The sequence below is a fragment of the Phaethon lepturus genome, unplaced genomic scaffold, assembly GCF_000687285.1.
Source record: "Phaethon lepturus isolate BGI_N335 unplaced genomic scaffold, ASM68728v1 scaffold11583, whole genome shotgun sequence".
NCBI lineage: Eukaryota > Metazoa > Chordata > Aves > Phaethontiformes > Phaethontidae > Phaethon > Phaethon lepturus.
Window position 1 is genome coordinate 6,170 of NW_010527004.1, and position 21,932 is coordinate 28,101.

The 21,932-nt window shown below is 40.1% G+C and overlaps 1 protein-coding gene across 1 annotated transcript in view; it reads right to left on the reverse strand.

Moving 5' to 3' along the window:
• Window positions 1–399: 399 nt before the first annotated feature.
• The window catches only part of LOC104617831 (transmembrane protein 132B-like), a gene marked incomplete at its 3' end in the record, with an annotated part of 137,824 nt that continues 116,291 nt past the window's right edge, over window positions 400–21,932 (reverse strand). The window contains exon 4 of the mRNA XM_010283254.1: window positions 400–543. Coding sequence (XP_010281556.1) covers window positions 400–543 — 144 coding nt within the window. The remainder of the gene's footprint in view (window positions 544–21,932) is intronic.

Genomic DNA, 21,932 nt, shown 5'->3' on the forward strand with positions numbered 1-21,932 from the left:
TGCAGAAAAGCCACACAAGAACAAAGATCCCTATGTGTGGAGTTGACTTTTCCCAAGTGGGATGTATCACACAACACATTCTTTCTCATCGTAACTGGCTGAACAGCGAAGACAGACTAGGACTGCTCTTTCAGCACCCCTGACACTCTTCTGCCACATCATACGGAACACACCAGCACAAATGGGTCCACATCAGCCTATGCAAATGTGCTAACCCTTCGTAACCTCTGGAGACCACTTTCTCATCGCACAGTAGAAACAACCCGCCACTGCAGAAAGAGCTATGACTATAAAACGACTGGACCATGTGAAATCCTGAATGTGAGCTAGGTCACAATATGGTGGTGGTGGAGGAGAAATGGTGAAAACTCCATTCTCCACCTCATGTGGGTGCCTTACCTTTATGACATCTTCATCAGCTGATTTGCACTCGCTGGAGTCCGAAACATCGACCACGGACCCATCCTCCTGCACGGCAACTACCTTGACTGGAACAGACACCGTTTTGCCCGTCAGAATGGCCGTGTTAAGGACTTCCGTGTCCTGTATGCACACATACACAAACAAGGGATGGGCGTTAGAGAAGCATAAAACCACGAGAATGCCACAGGGGTCAAAAAACTGATGAACCAAAACCCTGCCTCTGACAGGGACGGGGCAGCGGAGCGACCCTTCCTTGCACACACCCTTCGAGCTCCCTGCAGTCAATGGTTTAGCAACTTTCTAAGTCAAAAGTTGCAGCTGGTCCATCAAGTTCTGGTTTTGACAAATATGTGGATTTACTCTTTTTGAGCTCATTTACAGGTTTGGCTGCTGTGGCAATGAAATCAGTAACGCAATTACGTGCGAAGGCACATCTGCAGCTTGGCAGAACCACGACGCTATTCGGGTGCAATCTCCAGAGTGCCAGTGACTCTCCCCACCCTTTTGCCCCAGATCGTGCCAGTAATTTGGGAAGTGATTATCAAGCATTACAGTAACAGCATTTCCTTCTTACTGTTCCAACTAACAGTGTTGAAAGTTGACCATTTTCCCATTTCAGGACATAAATACATGATGAGAAAAACTATGCATGAGGTAGAGTATTACAAACTAAGTAATGCCTCCTTAGAAAATTTTTTTCATCTTTCCCCATCAAAATCCCACCTAGAGATGTTTTACCACATTTATCTCTCTAATCCTGATGAATTCATGGGGCTGGCACTCTAAATGACTCTATTAACACAGCCTTCCTCTGTGTCTCAGTATGGCTGCGGTTTGATTAATTACTCCAAATGAGTTGCTATAGAGGTCCCTGCCTTGCGTAAGCACGTACGCAGACTGGAGGGGAACAGCCTCCGAAGGCCTGGAGAGCAGCTTGTCTCTGCTTAAGCACTGCTTACTGCAGGCCCACAACTTGACACACATGCGGGGCAAGGAACGATCTGTGCTGTCGTAGGGATTCAGTTTGGCCTTCTCGAAAAGCCTGCAATAGGAAATACTGCTTCAAATCAATCCACTTTCCATTTTTCAACTTCCATAAAACTAATTGCTTGCCAGCTGGGGAAAAAAAAAAAGTTGCTTCCAACTAATCTAACTTTAAATTCCATTATTAGAATTGGTGGGAGAAGAAATGGATTTTAGTGAAAAATTTGATGGCAGCTTGCATAGGGAGATATATTCAGTATCATTTGCTTCTGTCTGCTAGCTAGATTGATAGAAAATAATGGGCATTGACCACAAGCTAAGGACAGCTGGAGAACACCAATAAATACTTGCAACTAAGATGTATTATTAATCAATATTCGGAAACTTCTACAAAAAGCACCCTGAATTAAATGAGTTGAAGTACTAATAACACTAGTGCCAGCTAACTAATACAGTCTACTAGAGCTTTATGGGCAGTCGTGTTCCAGAAAAGCATTTAAGCATGTACTCGAGTCCATTTCTGTTCAGAACAGCACTAAAAGTACGTGCTCAACTTGACACTTAGACTTCAATGTGATTTAAGTGTGCGTTTAAGTGTTGTCCTGAATAGAGATGCTTTTCTGAGTAATATCTCATGAAATAAATATACTGTCTTTGTTCTGTTCTCTGTGAGGCACAAACCAGATGTTTTACACAGCAAATGACTGTCTAGTTTTTGTTTATGCTGAATGGGCTCATTTATAACCAGCTGCCATCCATGAGGGAGGGACACTGGGAAAGAGAAGTATGTTTCAAAGGTGGAAATGTGAAAGAACAACCATAAAACCTTTACAAAGACTGAGGTTTGAACAAAACTAAGAAGAAAATGCACTGCCAGGCGAAAGAAAACAATTAGATGCACCTCAGGCGGAAAGAGGTTGTGTTAGACAGACAAAGAGAAACTGAGGGTGCTTCATCCACAAGTATGTCAGAGAAGAGATAGTCAGATTTCACCAAGCCAACAGCAAATATCCCACAAATCCTAAGCCATCAATCCAGTATAAACTTATGCCAGATATATGATGAAGACAGAGTGGTCCTGTGTCAAAACACTCGCAAGAAGCAGTTTGCCAGCATGCTACTTGTAAGCTATTCTGCAACAACAGTCGTCTTCAGTGCATCAGGGGAAACAGTACTTTTGCCAAGGTCACAAACAACGAACATGTGACTAATTCTACATCCAAACCGACTCTGTTAGCACAGTCACGTAACTCCTACATGTCAGGGGCAGGCGGCACTTGTATGCAATTATGGTCTGATGCAAAGCCCTATTGAGCCATAAATGAAAGGCCTCTTTTGACTTGAGTGGACTTGGAATGAGGTTCTCAACAGGCTTGAACTAATTTCTCCTTTGGTTTTTGCACTGTTCATTGTATCACCCTCGTGTTGACCCCCATGTGTGACAAAGGATAAACAAAACTTCTAGCCTCCTTTTAACTCTAAGTGCTGCTTAGCTACCAAGCTGAAGCCAGACTTTGATGCTCTGAAGGATAATGCAAATTTCATAAAGACATTTGCATTCCTTGCATAAAGTCCCTGTGAAGATGAGCATGAGAGAAAAGGTTTTAGAAGGGACACTTCGCAACCCCGCTATTGGTAGGTGCTCTGAAATACGCTCATCCTGCTCTTGACACAAGCACTGTCCTGAACCTTCCCTCCTTCCCAGCGTGTACAGGTACCCACTGTGCTAATTAGCTGGTGCTGCTTCACAAAAACTACACTTCACTGCTAAGCAGTTCTACTATATAAATCAATATTTCAGATGCCTGATGCCTGGATTAAGTTACACAAGTATAACAGGTTGCGTAAAGACCTTTTTTAAGAGCTGGCTATTCATAGACTGAAAAAGCATATTTCCTCTGAGGAAGAAATATGAAGGCAGAACTGAACTAACTGACTGTCCATTAGATTTATAAACAAACTTCTTTTTTAGTGCATCTTCAACAAGTAATCACATTAAATCCAGATTGTGTTAGGCTTGTTTTATATTTCCATGGTAGGAAATACTGCAGAAAATAAGTGTTACTGAATTTAAGATACCTGTGCTAGTTATTAGTAAAGCATCTGAAATGTCGAGAGTGGTAATAATGTTGATTCACATGGGCAGGTCCTCATGTGTGGCACAGCGTCAGTGAAACATCTGGAACAACATCCAGGGACCACCAGCACAAACTTCTAACTGCTGACCCTGCAAGGTCCCAGGTGAAAAACTGGGAACCCCTTCCTATTTCTTTTGTCAAGGGTTTCAGCTGCACGATCTTGACCAAAACCTTCAATTCAAACAGCCTGGATGGAAGTTACACGTTCATTTTGCAGGCTTTATCCCTGAATAGTAATTATGTGCATGTTTATCTCCAGCTCCTTCTCTGTACCTGAATGCATTAGCACTTCAGCAGAGCTCTTCTTAATTACAACTGTAACCTGCTAATAGCATTTCTTTGTTGTCTGAAGGAATCTACTTCTTATCCAGCCTAGGCTAAATTAAAATTTAATACAACATCAGGTCGCAGCAGAACTAGGAAGCAAATGACAGCTGTTTAATTAAAACCTAAAGCTGATTAGATGGCACTACTGAGAGAAATACTCAAGAGGAAGAGCAGAAAACTACTGAAACTCAAGGCCGGGATAATGGCTTTATTTAAATATGAATACACCCTGTGCATAGCCGTAGTAAATGTTTGACAACTCATTGCTTTGGACAAATGGGGGGAAAACGTGAATGGGAGACGTGTCAAGAGTCATGATAGAGCTGTGATTACCAACACTGCTGTTACCTATGTACGTGACCAGAAGCAGGGATTACTGAGGAACGACTACAACAGGTAGAGGCAAACCAACTGAGAAACTCCAGCCACAAAATTCGCAATGATTAGCCTTTAAACACCACCACACTAAATGTCTAAATCCTCCTTAGGCATTTGACTCTGCAGCAGCTCACCCAGCTACTGTAAGAAAACATGACACAGTTTTTCCTCCTCTTCTGGTTAAAAATTAGAGCCATGGAGAAGCAGATTATGCATCTCACAAGAAAGTATCTGGGGAGCCAGGAGCTGGACACAGCGTTACCTAGACCCCAGCCCAAAGCTGCCAGCGCATCTTTCCTGCCCCTTCCGGAGCAGCTGGCATCCTTTCCATGAAGTCTGGTGGGGCACAGAAGCCCCACACCAACCCAGTTTACCGTGACGTCCTTGTGATTAATGCACAAGCTGGATGTGTTTTTTTAGAGGTTAACAAAACATGCTACAGTACAGTAAACCCCATAAACACTCAGTTGTAAATCAGAAGGGAAACCTAAAGCCAACCCTATTCCACTGACAAACGCTACAGCTAAATGCCTTTTGGCATTTAGTTGAAATGACTGTCTTTAGTGAAGAAGGCATAGAGCTGAAGACGACATTTGTCTGCAGAATTGCATTCCTTCATTATTATTTTTCTCCCCAGAGTGTACCTCACGAAAATACATTTGTAGTATTAGGAGGAATATTTAGGAACCAGTTCTCCTGCTTGGAAAAGGCATCTCTTAAAAAAAAGTAAATTATAGGGCAGATTGTGATGTGTGAGCTGGGCTAGGGGAGGGGTTTTATTTGATAAATTATTCACCACCTTCTTCTTTAAATCAAAGAGCAAGGCAATAGAAGTCCATTAAGCAAGCTAATATATAAATTAGATGCTTTGCTGAAATTATTATAATCCAAAGCAATTCTGTATTTTTTTCCCCCCTCATAGCTGAATACCATTTTAGGTTTACAATACATATTAATGAAGCCTGGTTGCTAGAAAGCTCTTTATATTTTCCACCATTATATCAGGTAAGATATACTATTTTGTCACCCAATGGTGAGAATGAACAAGTAGGATTATGTGTTTATGAAACATTGGAAAATACAAATGATCTTGCAAAGAGCTCCCGTTGTTCTTTGACCCTTATTCGTCTCTACATTCATGCAGTCAGTTCACTTCATGCCCAGGAGCCAGACCTCACAGTAATGCTAGCAGGAGTGCCGCTAGCTGCTTTGGCAGATGGCTGATCAGTCGTTATTCCTGCCTGCCCAGGACTTGCCTCAAGTCCACAGAGGCTGTGATTGTGAAAGGGGTTAGACTACAAGTCCTAATAAAGGGCCGAACAAAAACTAATTCTCTATTCTGCAAACATCATTTCAGTGGAGCCAGTTGTGGAATCAACTGTTTACCAAGTTTTCAGGTGTCAGAGTGAGGCCTGAAGTGTTACCATGCATGAGTCCTCCTGCCCCGAGAAGCACGTGTACCGCTACAAGGTCACTCCCGTGCCCCTCCAACCTTCTGGTGTCTCCGGCTGTTTCCTCATTTCAGCTTCTTATCCCCTGTATCGTTATTAGGAGTGATCAGTTATGACAAATGGCAAATCACAAATACTGCAGGCTATCATGTCAAACCTAAAGGTCATCCTTTATCTCCTTTGTTTACCTGAGTAATAGCTTTACTTCATATCGGGATCCCAAAGGAAGAACAGGCAGGTGCATGTATTCTGCAGGAGAAATTAATTATCGTAGATTGAACCATACAGACAGGTTCTTAATCACCGATTCTTACAGAACAATGTAAGCAGCAACTATTAGCCTAATTGAATATTATTCTAGATGTATATTTTGCAGATGTGTGCTGCAAAAACAATTTGCTATAGCACAAAAAAGCATGATACAGACTCTAAAGTGGAATCTTATTTCATGACTTTTTGCCACAGATACACTGTAGGAAGCTCTTAGCAGAGTGCACGGGGCATGTGCAATCAGCTGGAGAGGTAATTCTGTCTTGGAGTTCATGGGAACTAAAGCTGAGGTTTTTTTCCATTTCCATGTTTTTTTATGCAGGAAATTCAGCTCATTTTGAGGTTTATGTAGGATGAATAAGCAAAACCTGCTGCTGAAGGTGAAACCTGATTAGAAGCACAGATACTGTCACATCTATGACCTGAGGCAGTTTTATTTTATTTTTTATAACTCAGAACAGATCTGCCCCCATTAAGCAAAGGTTCAGAACGCAGCCTGGTGGACTTGGCAGAAGTAATTGCAACCTGTCACGCAGTCTCCACTGTCTCAGTTAAGTACCAGTGCCTTCCGCACGAGCAGAAGACCTTTCCTGAGACTGGGCTCATGCTATTTCACTTCAGCCCATTACGTCCCAGAAGAGTTTATTCTCCAAACCTGCTGTGTTAAACATCATGACACCATTGCTCTGAAGTGCATGCTTGAGGTAGAATGAATAGGAAATTCTTACAGCTGGAAAGCAAATATCATTCATCTGATTTTGGTTGTCTGCACAGAGAACAGAGGCACCAAGACTTCCCACCTTGTGTTTCAGGATCTTCTAGTATACCAAGAAATACAGGACCTAATGTTGACCTAAAATTATGATAAACTCTGCCAGTCATTCACAGTGGAATTTACACTATGTTTAGAGACCTATGTAGTACCTTAGCATTCATGTGACAGACTTGTGCCGGTTCTTCTCAATAGTAAGTGATTGGTAACCATTTTTAAGCACATTTAGAATTTCACAGTTCATTTAGAGTGGGTTTTTTCCCCTTTTTATTCCAGAAAAACATGATTCCGTTCTGACTAATAAATTGTGTGTCACTTCAACTGAAATCAAACAAAATCTCCCTGATTTAAGGATACAGAACAGGTAGAGCTTTCAACTCAAGAGCAATGACATTAAGCCTCAGTACAAACTGATACACTACTGATTGTTTTCAAATGGCCATGAAATAACAATATGAACACTCCTCAAAGGCATTGCTTTTTCCACAGAAAAATCTAGGGAGGCCATGCTTTGCCTAGTTCATGGAATGTAACTATTGGATTAACTTGAGTACCAACAGTAGTCAAAGATACAATTGTCAGGCTCTGTATCCTTGTCCCACAGGCTTAATAATATTTAACTACATTGTGGATGGCCATTTTGAAGAATTTATTTCTGACACTTCTCTAATTTCTTTCCTAGTCATCACAAATTCTTTCAGAGTGGGCCGGAAAGAGAGTTTTCTGAAAGAAATTCTATGCCACCAGCGCAATGGAGAGTCGGCAACTCACCGGCTTGAAAAGGCTTCAGTTTCACCAGTGCAAAACTACAGACGTTGAAACATAAGGTTGCGTATCACATGAGTTTCCTGCTGCAATCTGTGTGCTCATCTTCTACCATGAGCGCTACCTGGGCAGAAATCCATGTCCTTCTGTAATAACAGCTGTTTAATGCTATAGAATAATACACAAATTAATTTCAGCATGTCTACACAACTACCCAACATTCTGCAGGAGCATCCTCTCGCGGAGGGAGGGTGGGTTCTCTTTCGGCTTCAGACACAGTGACTTGCTTCGTTAAGCCATTCACAGAGCGGCTATGGCTTAAGGATACCTATTTATGAGCAGAAAAAGATACATGGGAAAGCAACAGTGACATCATGCAAAATCCTCTGAAATCCCCTGATAGAAGATGGTTGTCTAGCATTTGCTACACACGGTTCAGGAGAACTGGATTTTATATCTTCTCCCTCAGCATAGTTCAAATACTGGTGTAAGTCCAGAGCTCGTAAAGGTCCAAGTAAATTCAATAAAGAACTGTATTTTCTGGACAGAGCTAGATGCATATACTTATTAACTGTATTTGAGAAGCACATTATGGAGTTTAAAATGGAATTGAGATCTACTAGATGCTCACATTCATCGTCCTGCAAAAAAAAAGATATAATTTTCAAAAAAACGTGGATCTGACAGGAGAGACCCATGTCTTACGCAAAGAAGTTTGGGTTTTTTTCTTGAAGGTGGTCTGTCTTACCTGTCAGGACCAGACTCCTGTACTTACTTATTTTACCTATTTAAGTAATTTCATGGGCTTGCATTCGACTACTCTCAGATGTAAAGAATACACACACCGTGACTGGCTTTTCAGACAGCAAAGGCTTTGGAAGCAAGACTGTTTCCCGCTGTTTGCTCTCCCTCAGAAAGGCTATTCTCCCCACAAAGTGCCAGCGGCGAGTGATTCATTCTCTGGCAGTTCCTGTCTTAGGACAGGGTAAGTGATACTTTGGAAGTTCTCTCTCTCTCTCCATTGCCTATTAAAGGGCTCAGATGTCTAGTTTAGACTTGATGTCTAGAATTATGTGAGAGAAACTCCATCCCTTCCTGCTTTCAAAATTATAAAATCAGTACCTATAGATTACCATTAGTTCCTCTATTCCTAACGGTACTCCTAACAATTTTTACACGACCGCATGTTTCCTACAGTGACGTGGACTTCACAGATGATACAAACATGCCTTTTATCCATGTCATAAAGCTGCCTACTGCTGTATTTGATGCAGTGAAAATAAAAAGCAGGAGAACATATCTGTAGCCAGTCCAAGCGCCAGCCTTTACTACCCTTGCACACTCAGAGCTTTCTGGTGTTTTATTCACTGATGTGAGGAGTAGCCATCAACTGTACATTGCTCATCTTTGCACTGCCACTCCACTTGAATGAAGTGTTGCCTTTCAAGTCTTCAACATTTACCTTCTACTTAAACAAACACTACAGATGATGTCTCTTGCCTGTGTTTAGAAATGCCTGAAAACTTTTTGGTAAGGAAAAAAAAAAGTTTCTTGACAAAAATCAAAAAGCATAAAGAAGACACCTTTGAGAATATTTTCTTTTGAAAAAAGCTAAAATTAAAAATTGTGAATTTTTTCAAATAAGAATATTGATTTATTTGAGGTGAGTTTTTGAGTCTTCTGACTGATCTAGGAACTACTAAGGGTTTTTTTTCTTCCTTCCGCTGCTTCTCCTTGGCTTGAATTTTGTTCTTCATTTTAATCTTTCAGTCTGTTCACCTTGTACCTGTTCAGAAGCACTGCCTTGTTCTGACATGCCCCTATGTCTGATTATTTCTTTTTTTGCTCAACTTTTATAAAGAACAACCTTTTTTTATTCAAGTTCAGAATGAAATCCCTTTTTTGTTTTCATGATTGAATTTCTCAGTGAACTCTTGTGCAGTGTATTTATCTCCTGCAGACTAGGACAATATCATCTGTGTTTCAAAAGCTGAGCCACTGCTTTCAGAACATCAGTTTTTTCCCAGAGTCCATCAGCTTTTAGGAGACATAGTCCCTCAAACTAAAGGATGTTTTAAGAACCCGTGAGCAAAAAAAAGAAGTGAGCAAAAACTATATTCTGCTCTCAGCTAGACTGGTGCAAGAGGGAGTAATAATAATAAATACCATGAAGTTACACAAATGTAAAAGTCCTGTGAAATCAGGATCAAACTATTGAATTTTTCATCTTTTTCCCTGTCTCTCTTTCATGTGTTCTAAAAATTACATACTGAATGATTTATTTACATTACCCCTTATAGTATCTTGTCTTTCCACAATACTTCAAAACGAGTTCTCAGCTCTGCCAAGGACAACAGGACAGTTACCTTCATCATACAGCTAAAATAACTGAGGCAGAAGTCATCCCACCAGGCCAGTGACAGATCAAGAAACAGAATCCATATGCCCAACATCCTAGGCCCATGCCTTTTCTGAGAGATTGCACTCAAACTTGCTGTCTTCAGGCTGTTGGTTCTGTACAGTTTAAATACCAATTCCCACATCTTTCCTATTAAATGGCCTTTTTGCATAACAAGTAAATGCTGAACACGCAATATCTCAAACAGTTAATTTATTGGTTGGTTAACTGAAATTCAGCTGTGCAGTGAAACAAGTATCAGTGACTCTAAAGCAATACAGAGGGCTACAAATAAAGCAACCAGTAAAAGATGCAAGGAAAGAAAGAGGTACTGTATTACTTGTCAACTTTCTTAAGTGGAAAACGATAATGGCATACTAGCATATACTCTAATGCCACAGAGAGCTGAATGCACTCAAGAAAAATCACAGAATACCTCTTCATATGGAACTATTGCAAAACGTTCCACTTCGAGAGGACTTCCAATGTCATCTCACAGGTGGTTTGAAATGGGGCAAGACAATAGCAGACAAGGGGGATGACATTAATGTTTTTCAGGAATAGAAATAGAAAGTGACAGTATTATTGGTTTTCGATAGAAGCATTCTGTAAACAGACAAAGGTCTTCCACTTATTATTCTATGAAAGCAAGTATATATCAAAATCACAGCATGTTTCTTTGATAAAGAATTTTAACAATGGCTCCCTGTCCTTACTCCTCAGCACCAAACTCAGTCCAAGCAGGGACTCCAACATAGTTTTAGAACTTTTAGTTTGAAACTGTTTGTAAACTGTACGAAGTAGTGGCTGACTTGGTTTTCCATCTCAACAAAAGGCACTGAAGAACAGAAGGAAAATGAAAGACAACTTCTATCTCTGCTTCCAAAGTATTATCTTCCTAATTAGCCTTTAGAAGTCATTAAGATATTATTCAAATTCAAACTTTAAAATATATTTCTTTATACCATGTTACATTATGAGTAATGGGAAAAATACTGATCTTCCAGAAAGATAAACTAGGTACAGCAAGAGAAGAAAAAGAGAACTACCCAATTCGTCTTGAAGAACTCATCTACAAGAACTAACTTGGTGGAGGAAAATGTCTCCCATTTGCTGCCATTTTATCTAATGTGAGACACAAGATTACACAGCCTGACTCAGTTGCAAAGAAAAATTAGATCACCACTACTGGACTGTTCAAATGGAATGAATATTTGGTATTCGCCTCCATTAAGGAAATTTATCTTCCTTGAAAGTGGCTGTGTTAACCAAACCACATTCTTTAGTTTTCCTCTAAAAATGGGCGTATTTCCAAATGATAATACATTTATTTCTTCTTTTGCCGTACAATTTTCAAATTGTTTACTGTTGTAAGGTAGGAAGAAGGTCAGGTCTAATGCCATGTTCTTTCTTGTACTGCAGCTAATGAGGTCCTCTTACTGCACAGGCATTGCTTCTGCTAAATGGACAGACAAATACAAGGGAATATGCTTTTTAGAGAAGACACAGCTTAAGAAAAGATAAGATCCTCTGGCATTTTGACACATCATTTTAGCGAAGGATTGACAAAGAAAGTAAAAGTTTTGCACCTAAAGGTCTTTGTAACACAGAATTCCAGCTCATAAGTGCTTTCAGTTGAAAGCACCCCTATACAACTACCACACACAAAAGAAGAAGCTTTCCTCACCTTCCACTTCCTATAATTTTGAACCTTGAAGTATTCAGCCACATTCTCCCTCCCTGATGACATCTCACATCCTCAGTGGTGGGAACGTGCTTGCACAGCACAGATGTGTGCCAGTACTTCCCATATGTTGTTTTCAAAGTGTAACCCCCAAAAGGAAAGGTCTTACATAAATCAAATTACAACCTCCCTCATTCAAAGACCACTAACATTTTATATCTACTTCATAAGAATACAAACAGAAACATAGCAAAGGAAGTTCAGTTCTGCATGTGCTATGACCTCATGGTGAGCTGAAGACCCAGAGATGGAATATCTCCTCCCAGCACTGCACCACTTCCCACACCGTCTCAGCACAGCCTCAACATGCTTTTCTCAGGTTTTTGATTCTTTAAGAATAAGATCAATGGTCATGTCACAAATGAAGCACGTTTATGCTTAAACCAACACCTTGAAGGTACGAATGCAAAACCTACAAAAGATGAACCTGGGTCTGGGAACAAGAAAGTCCACACAAAGAATTAGTGAGAATGTGGTGAGTAAAGTATCTCATGTACACTACTGAAATTTCAAATTTTTTAGGCAACAGGAATGACCTGAAAACAGATAAACTGGATCTTGAAACAAAACTGTGTTTCAATACATCTTTGTTCCTTTGCTATGATGCAACTTCACCATTTTCCCAAAGCCCAAGATTTATTGCCAGAAGGCACTTTGTAAAACAAAGCAGAAAAAGATGATTAAAAGTTTCACTCCACATTCTCCTGCTTTACTGCAGGTTAGTTTTGAAGGACAAATGTTTGTTCTTTTCATGGCCAATATGATATAAAGTGGTGAACCAATGCCCAACTTCTAAAGTCACAGGACCACAACAACTACATCAAACATACCTTACTATTTGTTTTTCATTTTTTGTTAAATAACATTGACATTTAACTAGCTGCCCAAAGGTTACACGCTCTTAAATGCAGCAGTACCTGGCATTTTAATACTGTTTTTCTTCCTCTTTGTTAATGAAGGCGATTGTGCGAGTTGTTTTTGATTTAAGTTTGGATTTTTCCCCCAGTAGTGTTGTAACTGAATTTTGGTACATATATCCAATGCAATCTGACAAAACCTATTACAGAGAACAATCCAGAATAAAACTGCAACCTTACTTCTTCCTAATGACAAGTTGTGACAGGAGTGGAAGAGAAGATGACATGCACATTTGCTGGCCAGGTAGCGCTGAGCTCTGTCACTGATGAGGCTGAGGAACAGCAACAGCCTGAAACAGAATCAACCTCGGACATGTTAAGCAGAAGCATTTCACAAGGCAGCCACCTGACAGCACTGTCTCCAGGCAGCCATGTCTTGCAGCAGCTTCCTTCTCTGCAGCAGCATTTCTATTTTGGTTTTTTCCCTCTTCTTGGCCAAGAATCTCATGAACAGAGTTTCAACCTAAAAAGCCTCATTCCAGCATGCATTGCTATTCAGTCCAGAGGGGAATAAACCTAGAATCTGGGAAAATTAGCACTGAGGAAAAGACTTTAGAATCCATTAAGCATAGCTGTGCATAGCTGCTGTGGTCTATATTTCACCAACTTTCATGATAACTCTTCTCACTTATTCTGCATGACCTCTTGGGGAAAACAAAGCCAGAAAGCCTATGTTTGATTAAAAAAAACACTGACATGAAAGGTGAACTGGGATATGATTTATAAAGATTTTGCTATTTTTACATGTGCAGTGATATTTAGAAAGGTTGGAAATGATGTTTAGATTTTATCTATTTCTGGTCAAATTAATTGCCAGAGGACTTTTCTGACAGTGGTTGTCCGCAATTCAACACCAGTGAATATGCAGAAAATGTGCTAGGTTCTAGCATTTCATTCATAAAATGTTGCAAAATGAATTCAGATGAGGTCAGAGCAGCAGCCTTTTCATATGTGCAGGATTTTCAGAGCGCAACACACCTGAAAACACACCTCTCTCCACAGCAAAGTCTCACTGAAGATTATTTTTGACAATGACAACCGTACCTGTGTTAATTGTACGGCATCTCTCTTGTTCTCGCCTCTGCAGCACCACATGAAGGGGGCTGATGTGTGACTTCCAGCCGCGCCAAGGGGCTCCTGCGTGGACAATGAGGAAAGCATCGTGCTGCTCTGCACCTGATCCTGAGCATCACATGTCCGAATGCACCAGAGCAAGACAACGCATGTTGCCATGCAATCTCCACACTGACAGCCCTCAGCTATTTATCGGAGGCCAAAATGGTTTAGCTGTTTTGCACTTCCAGGCTGCAGCCTGAAGAGTTGTGGTTTAGACCACATGGAACTGCAGCTTGCAGGTTACTCAAGTTGGAAGCTCCTAGATGGCTTGGAAGCACCAGCCAACAGTGAATGTCCTTATTCACTTATTTCACAGAACTTCATGCAAAAGTCCAGGCTTTTTGTGTCTCGCAGACCAATCTTGCTAGTGACTCTCCCTTGAAATTTATGTTTAAAAAACCACCATAACTTGGCTGCTGAGATCAGCATCTGTATTGACAACGTTTATCTCTCTGACACCCTGTGTCACTTTGAAGACAGATTTTCTTCTCACACAAAGTGTTCTGATACGCATTTCACTAATGACTAGAATTTTACATTTAATATTTTGTTCACATGCCCACAAAGAACAGTACGAACAGTATTATAAATAGAAAAAAAATACACAATGATTAATTGAGTAGATTAACCTCCAAAACACTTGGACAGCTGTTTCAACATACTGCCTTTGAGGCCAATATGCTGAAACAGCTGTTCTTATATGTAAGGTAAAATTGTCTGCTTTGTTTTGCAATGCGAATACTCCAGGTCTATTTCATATCTTAGTAACTTTAACGTACATCTGGAGCATTGCCAAAATTTTTTATAATTTGCATATATTTTTTCCCCACGTTACTGGCAACTTCACCAATGTCAACTCACCTGTTCAACAATACATTCAAAACCAAATTAAAGTGGCTTTCTGTCATCTTTACATTGGATCCATATACTCACATTGCACACTGCTGTCTGTAGCAAGACGCTTACAGAATGGATGAATGAATTTGATCATTTTTATATGTAGTTTTACAATAAGCACAAGTGTTCCTTAAATGGAAAGCATGTTCTGGTTCATGGCGCTTTCTCTCCTTGTTTCCAAGACAACTCAATACACTGACACATGCACACACACACGTGAGTACTATTAATATTCTTCTGTGATGTGAGCGATTTCTTCATTTATCAATGAAACAGTGGCCAACTTCTGTAGCAGTGAAAGCCTAAGAAAAACTTCTCACAGAGTAACTCACAGCAGGAAAACATTCAGGAAACTCTTCCCCTCCATTGTACACCTAGACCACACGTTTTGGAAACTTTTTGCATCAAGATCTCCCGTCTCTTCTAGCTACATAAATAATCACGAGTCCACCTCGCAATGTCTTTATGCTTTCCTTCTACAACGCAGTGCCTTCAGTCAAGCTCTTCCAAAGAGAAGGAAATAACCTGGGAGGTTGGTTTGTGCATGCACGTCTCTCTATTTCCTCCCAAGACAGAAGCTAACAAAAATGGTGGCACTTTGGTCTTAAGGAAAGGTGTTACAGCCTCAGTCAGCCTTGCAGGAGCTGACCTGCAGAAGTTGCATGGCTGCACCTGACACCTGGCACTGGGATGCGCTGAATCTGTTCTGTGTTTCTAAATGAAACTCATCTCAGAACAAGTAAGACCTAAGCACAAAAATGATTTGTCATGCTCAGCACTCCATGTTAAATCGCATTTATACCTCTGATTCTCAATTGTAATCCTCTTTGGAATTCGCTTAATTATTGGGCTTTTAAGAGCTGGGGGTCAGGTACAGACACTGAGTAATGAGTGAAAACTCCACAGGCAAAGTAAGAGTCTGACCAATTCTGCTGTTTATCTGAGAAGTGAGATGTGACAAAGAAGGGAAGCAGCCGGAAATTGCGAGATGTTTTGAAAGAAAACACTTTGAATCACTGTTGGGTTTATTGTTGCCATCTATCTGATTTTTTTTCCTATGCATAACAAAAAGTCCTGCTGATTGCCATTATTGCCTGGGGGTTTTGTACTTGTGGCTCTCCACTGTTCTGTAGGTTTTCAGAGTACATCAGGCTTTGGACCAGCGTTGGCTCTTGCCTATCTAAGTATCCTGCTAACCACAACAGAATGGTGGTACACGCAAATCTGGTCTATGCTTAGGGGTCAAGTGCCATTTCCAAAATAAAACCTATTTTTAAAGTACATGTCAGGGGTATAATACTGAGTTAAATGGCAATGCAAACTCAGGAAAAGGCAAATTCAGGCAAAAGGTCTTACTCAGATTTCACTTATACCTGGTATGGATTTGAAGTGACACAAATGTGATTTACCTCCAAGCTTAACAGAGGGCAATTATGCTGAAGTGGAATGCTATTTATGCTGAATTCAGTTCAGTTTAGGGGCTGATTTAGAAACAGCTGTCTGTGATTTATTTTATAGAGAATACGGTAGAATTCCATTAACAGCAGGGGAATACCTATGCATTTCACAGCAGCAGCCCCAGGGAACGTGGACCTCTTTTCCATACGTGAATACATGATGATCCTCCTCCTTTCCATAAATATTTGGAGCCTACAGCTCTACTCTATCGTAAAACACACAGAAAAAGAATTCAGCTAGATCTGAAAAGATTCAGGTAGATCTGAAGTTCCATTATGTCACTTTTTGTTTATTAATATATTTTTTAAAAGAGCAAGATCTTCAGTATGTGCTATGGGAAATCCCTGACTTCCATTAGAGCTCCACTGCCTTGTACTAAGAAAATAGTTTATGAATACAATTCCCTTAATTCATGCACTCCCTAAATTTTAAAGATTGCCACTATTAACTTGCACACCATGTAGCCTTAATGATTTTAGGTTACATTTTATATTACATGCGTCTATTTATAAGTGGTTTATAAGGGAGACTAATCAATATTTAATAGGCATTTTAAGTGTGCAACAGACATGAGTAGCATGAGTTAGAGGAGGTTATAGGCACATCAATAGAAGGGTTATAAATGCCTATAAGCTCTGGTTTGTAGGTAACCCATTGGGCCAATAGGATCCTGTAACAATTTTAATAGCAGGTTACCCAATTAATAACACTTTTATTAATAACTAAGTCTTTGTAAACTATTTTAAATGGAATCATGTTATACAGGGAAGCAATTCTGTGACCTATCCCATCGACAAGTATTAGGGAGAATCTGTAGGTTTGTTTTTTAAATGCCACTCTCCTATAAGCTTGAACTAATACTGTAACATTTCAAATACAAACACCATTACGGTGTTATTCTGGGATTTGGGCTTTTTATCATACATCCTCAGGGTTAAATTCTGCTCTAAGACACATAAATTTAAGTCTCATGGGAGCTACTAGAGCTGCTTGCTGTGCATATCTCTGTGTGTAGGAGGGCACATCTTAGGCTTTTTATTTACAGAACCATTAATTAAATTACTGCAATTAAATATCAAATCAAATTGCATTAAGATAACATTAAGCACACAGGAAGTCAGAATCAGAGCTTGTATTAGGGTTAATGGGAGTTACACGTGATTAGTTTTTAATGCACCTCTCCATAAACCATACCCCAAAGGATGCAGCTTAAACTGACATACATGAAACAAAAATTTTATGCAAATATTCCTTTACAGTATCCTAGTTTTTGCATCATTTCCAATCGTTTGTGTGGCTTTCCTGCTATTTTTCTCTTAAGGTGAGTTACCCTAAGTGAAATGGAAAAGCTTTATAAATGACAGGTTTTGATCAACTCAGAGCAGTTGGGCACCACAAAATTACTAACTTGCAAGTAGTCCACAGGGCACACGCTTCAATAACAAAGCCATTCAAGATTATGATTTTCTGCTTTATTTTCAGTCTAACTCTTCTCTAATTAACTGTAATAGCAATAGAGATTTCTGCAAAAAAAAAAGTCAAAGGAATATAAAAGCCTGTTTTCTTCACTGTCACACCCACAAAACTGACAATCAGTAGCACAGATCTGTGCTACTGCTGAGTGCTGACGGACCTGCAAGACCACCAGCTTGCCAACAGCTGTGGCCAGGCATCTCGTTGTGCAACCCTTCTGAGGTCCTCTTTCAAGCACCAGCTCCGCCATGCGAACCCCAGCAACCACATCGCCCAGGCAGCTGGTAGCTAAGCAGGAGGTGAGATCCGTCACTGCAGAGGTTTTGCATCACCTAGGAAACAAACGGAATCCCCTCAAAGTCTTGATTTTTTGCCATAGCAATAAAGGGGAAGGACTTAGGTTTCTGTTCCTTGTGCTGTCAGGAGTGCATTACAGCACCCCAGTAAACTGAAACAGATAGTCGTGAACCCTCCTTAAGGAGCCATACAAACTAGTTAGTGGAAAATCATCACTAAAGTGGAAAACGTTGTTACTGCATCAGACTCCTTGTAGATTCTTGCTGTATTCTGAATTTAATGGTTTTTTTTGGAGAATTTTACAGCAGAATTAAAAAAAAAAAAAAAAAAGATGTTTGCTTCTCCAATGATCAAATTAGCACAGAACTCTGTGTGCCTGTATTTCCAACTGGAGAAAAACATTAAGAAGATTCAATATTTATGTAATGCTTTATGGAAGTTCAATAGAAAAATCCAATATAATTTCCCAATTAAAATCACCTGCTAGTTGACTTACATCCATTACTATTATCTCAAGCTGCTGTATACTGAAGCTATTCACACAATAGTGTTATGTGAACATACATAGGTTAAAAATTAGTAATTACTGTCTAGACAATTCACTGTTAGCTATAGCTGAGTGAGTATAATGAATAATTTATTTGATGAATTTTGCATTCATTTTCCTCTTTGTGAATTGATCACGACCATGGAAAACTTGAAAATGTACTCATTTATCAGAATTATTTTCTGTGAATAATTCTTAACCTGAGTATTTTTCCACCAAACAAAACTATTCTAACTTGTGGTTTAAAATTCACATTATGGGATATAAGCTATGGAGACCATTGGGATTGTTCTTCTTTTCTTGAGCAGATAATCAAGTAACTAGCAACAACGCAAAAGTGCTCTTGCCAAAAAAAAAACCTCTAGTTTGCAGCTCATTTTGTTAAATAAGTTATGTAGTTAAGAAAACAACTTATAAGCAACAACTAATTCTAAATTTTAAACGGCAAATTTACAACTGAAAATAACTGATAAATATGAACCTATATGAATGTTGTTATTTGTTCTACAAAAGGTCAAGTATGCACGTGTTCCTGGGAACGTATCATAGTACTTCTAGCTCTGTTGTAGATCTCCAACACACTTATTTTTACAAACTACCTGTTGGTCACTTCCTATTCACTTGAGCTTCTGCTGCTGCTGAACAGCATCAGTCCTTGCGAGAGCATAGACCTGGATGTTGGGTGGGAGTTTCCAATGCAGCTAAGGTTTTATTAAAGGACGTACCTGTTATCCAAGTACGTCAGTAAAAATCCTTGCATAGGATCCTTTTAAGCTGAGCTACTGAAGTCCCTAGGTACCTATGTGCATTACAAACTTCTAGAAAAGTAACTGGAAGAGAGACTGGACCCCAAGTCTCTCCCTTGCCCTAATCACTTAAGTTAGACCCATTCTGTGAACATTTGAGTAGAGTAGGAAAAGGTTCAAAAGGAGGGACTGAGAGCAGGCTGCTCCTCACAGTCCATAAACTAGAGATGAAGCAGGAAGTACATCAACTTTTTGAGTTTAAAAGCCCACAAGCAAAGGGAAAAAATAAGGAATAGCTGAACCGAGGGAGCACTGGAAAAATCTGTCATTTGGCTGAAATGAAAGCAGGTATTTGCATCTCTCCTTACCATCCTAAGCTATGTACTCTATTAAAATCTCTGCGACACCACTACTTGACTAAAAGATATTGCCCAGCTCCACGTAAGACTCGCTCCTATTTCCTTCTCAGAACTGGCCCCACTAGGAAGCTCCCGCATCCTACCACCTTGAAGGATGCTCTTCGGAGGTGCTGGGGAGCCAGCGCAGGACTCCTGATACCACCGGGCAGATGAGCTTCTGCTCACAGCTATCACAGTGCCGCTGTGCCCTGTCCTCTTGTCAACATAACTGGGCTGACTTAGACACACACAACTCACTGAAATTACGCTGAAAATACCCTTCTTTAGTATCTGTAAGGGCCACAGTTTGCAGAGAGGTATCTAATAGAGTTAAACAGCAAGGTCCATTCAAAAATCCCATGAAGTGACTATCTGTAGCTCCTGGCGTCTTAATGAGTTTCAGAAATCCAGCCATGAGTTGCTCTTGAAAATCTCATCTCAAATTCTATAAACATGACTCGCAGTACTTCACAGTCACAGGGCTATCACACTTCATAGGGCTGGAGTTTTGCTTTTAAGATAAGTTGCTGGTCCCTAGAAACCAAACAACATTGCATGGTAAACATTTCTGATTTCTATTGGCAGAGTTAGATGTATGCTGGCAATCTAGAGGTAAAAAGCTAAACCACCATTACAGCTCTGGATTCTGACACGGAATTTAATGGCATATTTTTCCCTTTGAAATTTGCTCTTCATTAGGTGAGCTTCAAAATGGGGGTTGAAACAATGAGTGTTTTTAACTCTGCAGCAGATCAAATGCGTTTTGACATCTGTACTCCAAGGAAGAAATGACACACTAACGAGAGACAGAGATCAAATACTCTGTCTGTCACTTAAATCTCTAGCAACATAAAGTACATCAAGCCTGTTAACCCATGCTTGGCACACCAAAATGCTGCAGTGTCCAAATGGCTCCACATTTTCTTCCTATCGAACTTCAGTTCTTGTAGTTCCTCCTCTTTTGCAGAGCCAAGCCAACACTATAGGAATTAGCTTACTCCTGACCACAAGGAAACACAAGGAGAGACGACATGTGCAGGAATGGGGATGAATGAAGTGCAATTTTTGGATTATATTCTCTGCCTTCTTCCTCCTACTCCTGCTCTTTACTACAACCCTACTGGGAGACTGCACAAGCAGCAACAGCAAATACTGGCTGTGATCAGTGTGTAAGCCAGGGCAAGGTTCTTCCTCTGCAGGAATTGAGAAGAGCAGATTTGGGCTCTCCCCCAAGCTCCAGTACAGGAGTCATGCCAGTATTGGTATCATGGCACTGAGGTTTTGGGCAGTGGTATTCCCAGAAGATGTGGAAAGCAAGCTGGAATGACAAGAGTCATTGCCATTTCAATGCATTTACCAGCCCAGAATTAGAAGGTCCCAAAGATTATACAAAACTCAATTAGCTTCTTCCTGTCCTTGACCACAGGTTTCAGCATGTTGCCAACAATTCATCCCTTGAAACTCACTGGATCCATTTCTTCCCCTAGCCACAGCAGGGAATGCATTTATTACCTCTCAAATAACCTGGAATTTGCAACACTTGCTCCTCTCCACCTCATGCTGATGCCCTCACTTCTGCCATCCCCACGAGGGAATGCTGTCTTCTGTGTTGGACTGATCTTGAAAGAGCTCACAGACAAGTGCCAAGCAGTACAAAATGCAGTTTTGCCTTCCAGCTCCACAGGAGGCAGAGCTGTGAAACTGCTAATTCACAAACTTCAGAACTGAGCAACACAGAATATTATACAGCTGTCCCAAAGCACCATGTTAGGGTATCTTGATTATCTTAATGAAGCTGTAGCTTTAGCATTTTCAGTAAAGCTGAGGGACCTTTGGAACAAATTTCTTTATACACAATAGCTGCTTATAGGCTACATTACAACTTCTAAAGCTCTCTGATTGCTGCTCTGCTCCATCTTTATGATGCTGTTTTAATTGAATTTAAAAAATAGAAGTTACATGCAAAATAATTCCTAAGACTAACTGATATTGGGGCCTTGTAAATCAGAAGTAACTACATTAAGGTCAATGCCAGCTTTGAACAAGAGTTGTGTTAAATACAAACGACCCTTTAAAAAGAAATGTTTTCAATGCAACCTGTACATAAGAGACATAGTACAGCATCTGCTTGGCAAGAACACGGTATGTTTGCATAAGCTAAGAACTATATGTATCACTCATACATGTATACACAATACAAAATTAATTCATGCAGAATGGACGCTGCTGACTGTACATCTTACAAATACAGGCCGACAATTACACAGTCCTAATAAGACTTACTCTCCAGCTAGCAGAACAGCTCAAAAACAAACATAATTTTGTTCACGTGTGCCCATTATATTAATGTGCTGACTTAATTAACAGTAATTTCAGTATCTCTGAGATTTCTTCTCTGTTTTACAAATGATGCCCTTTTGATGAGGGCTTTAG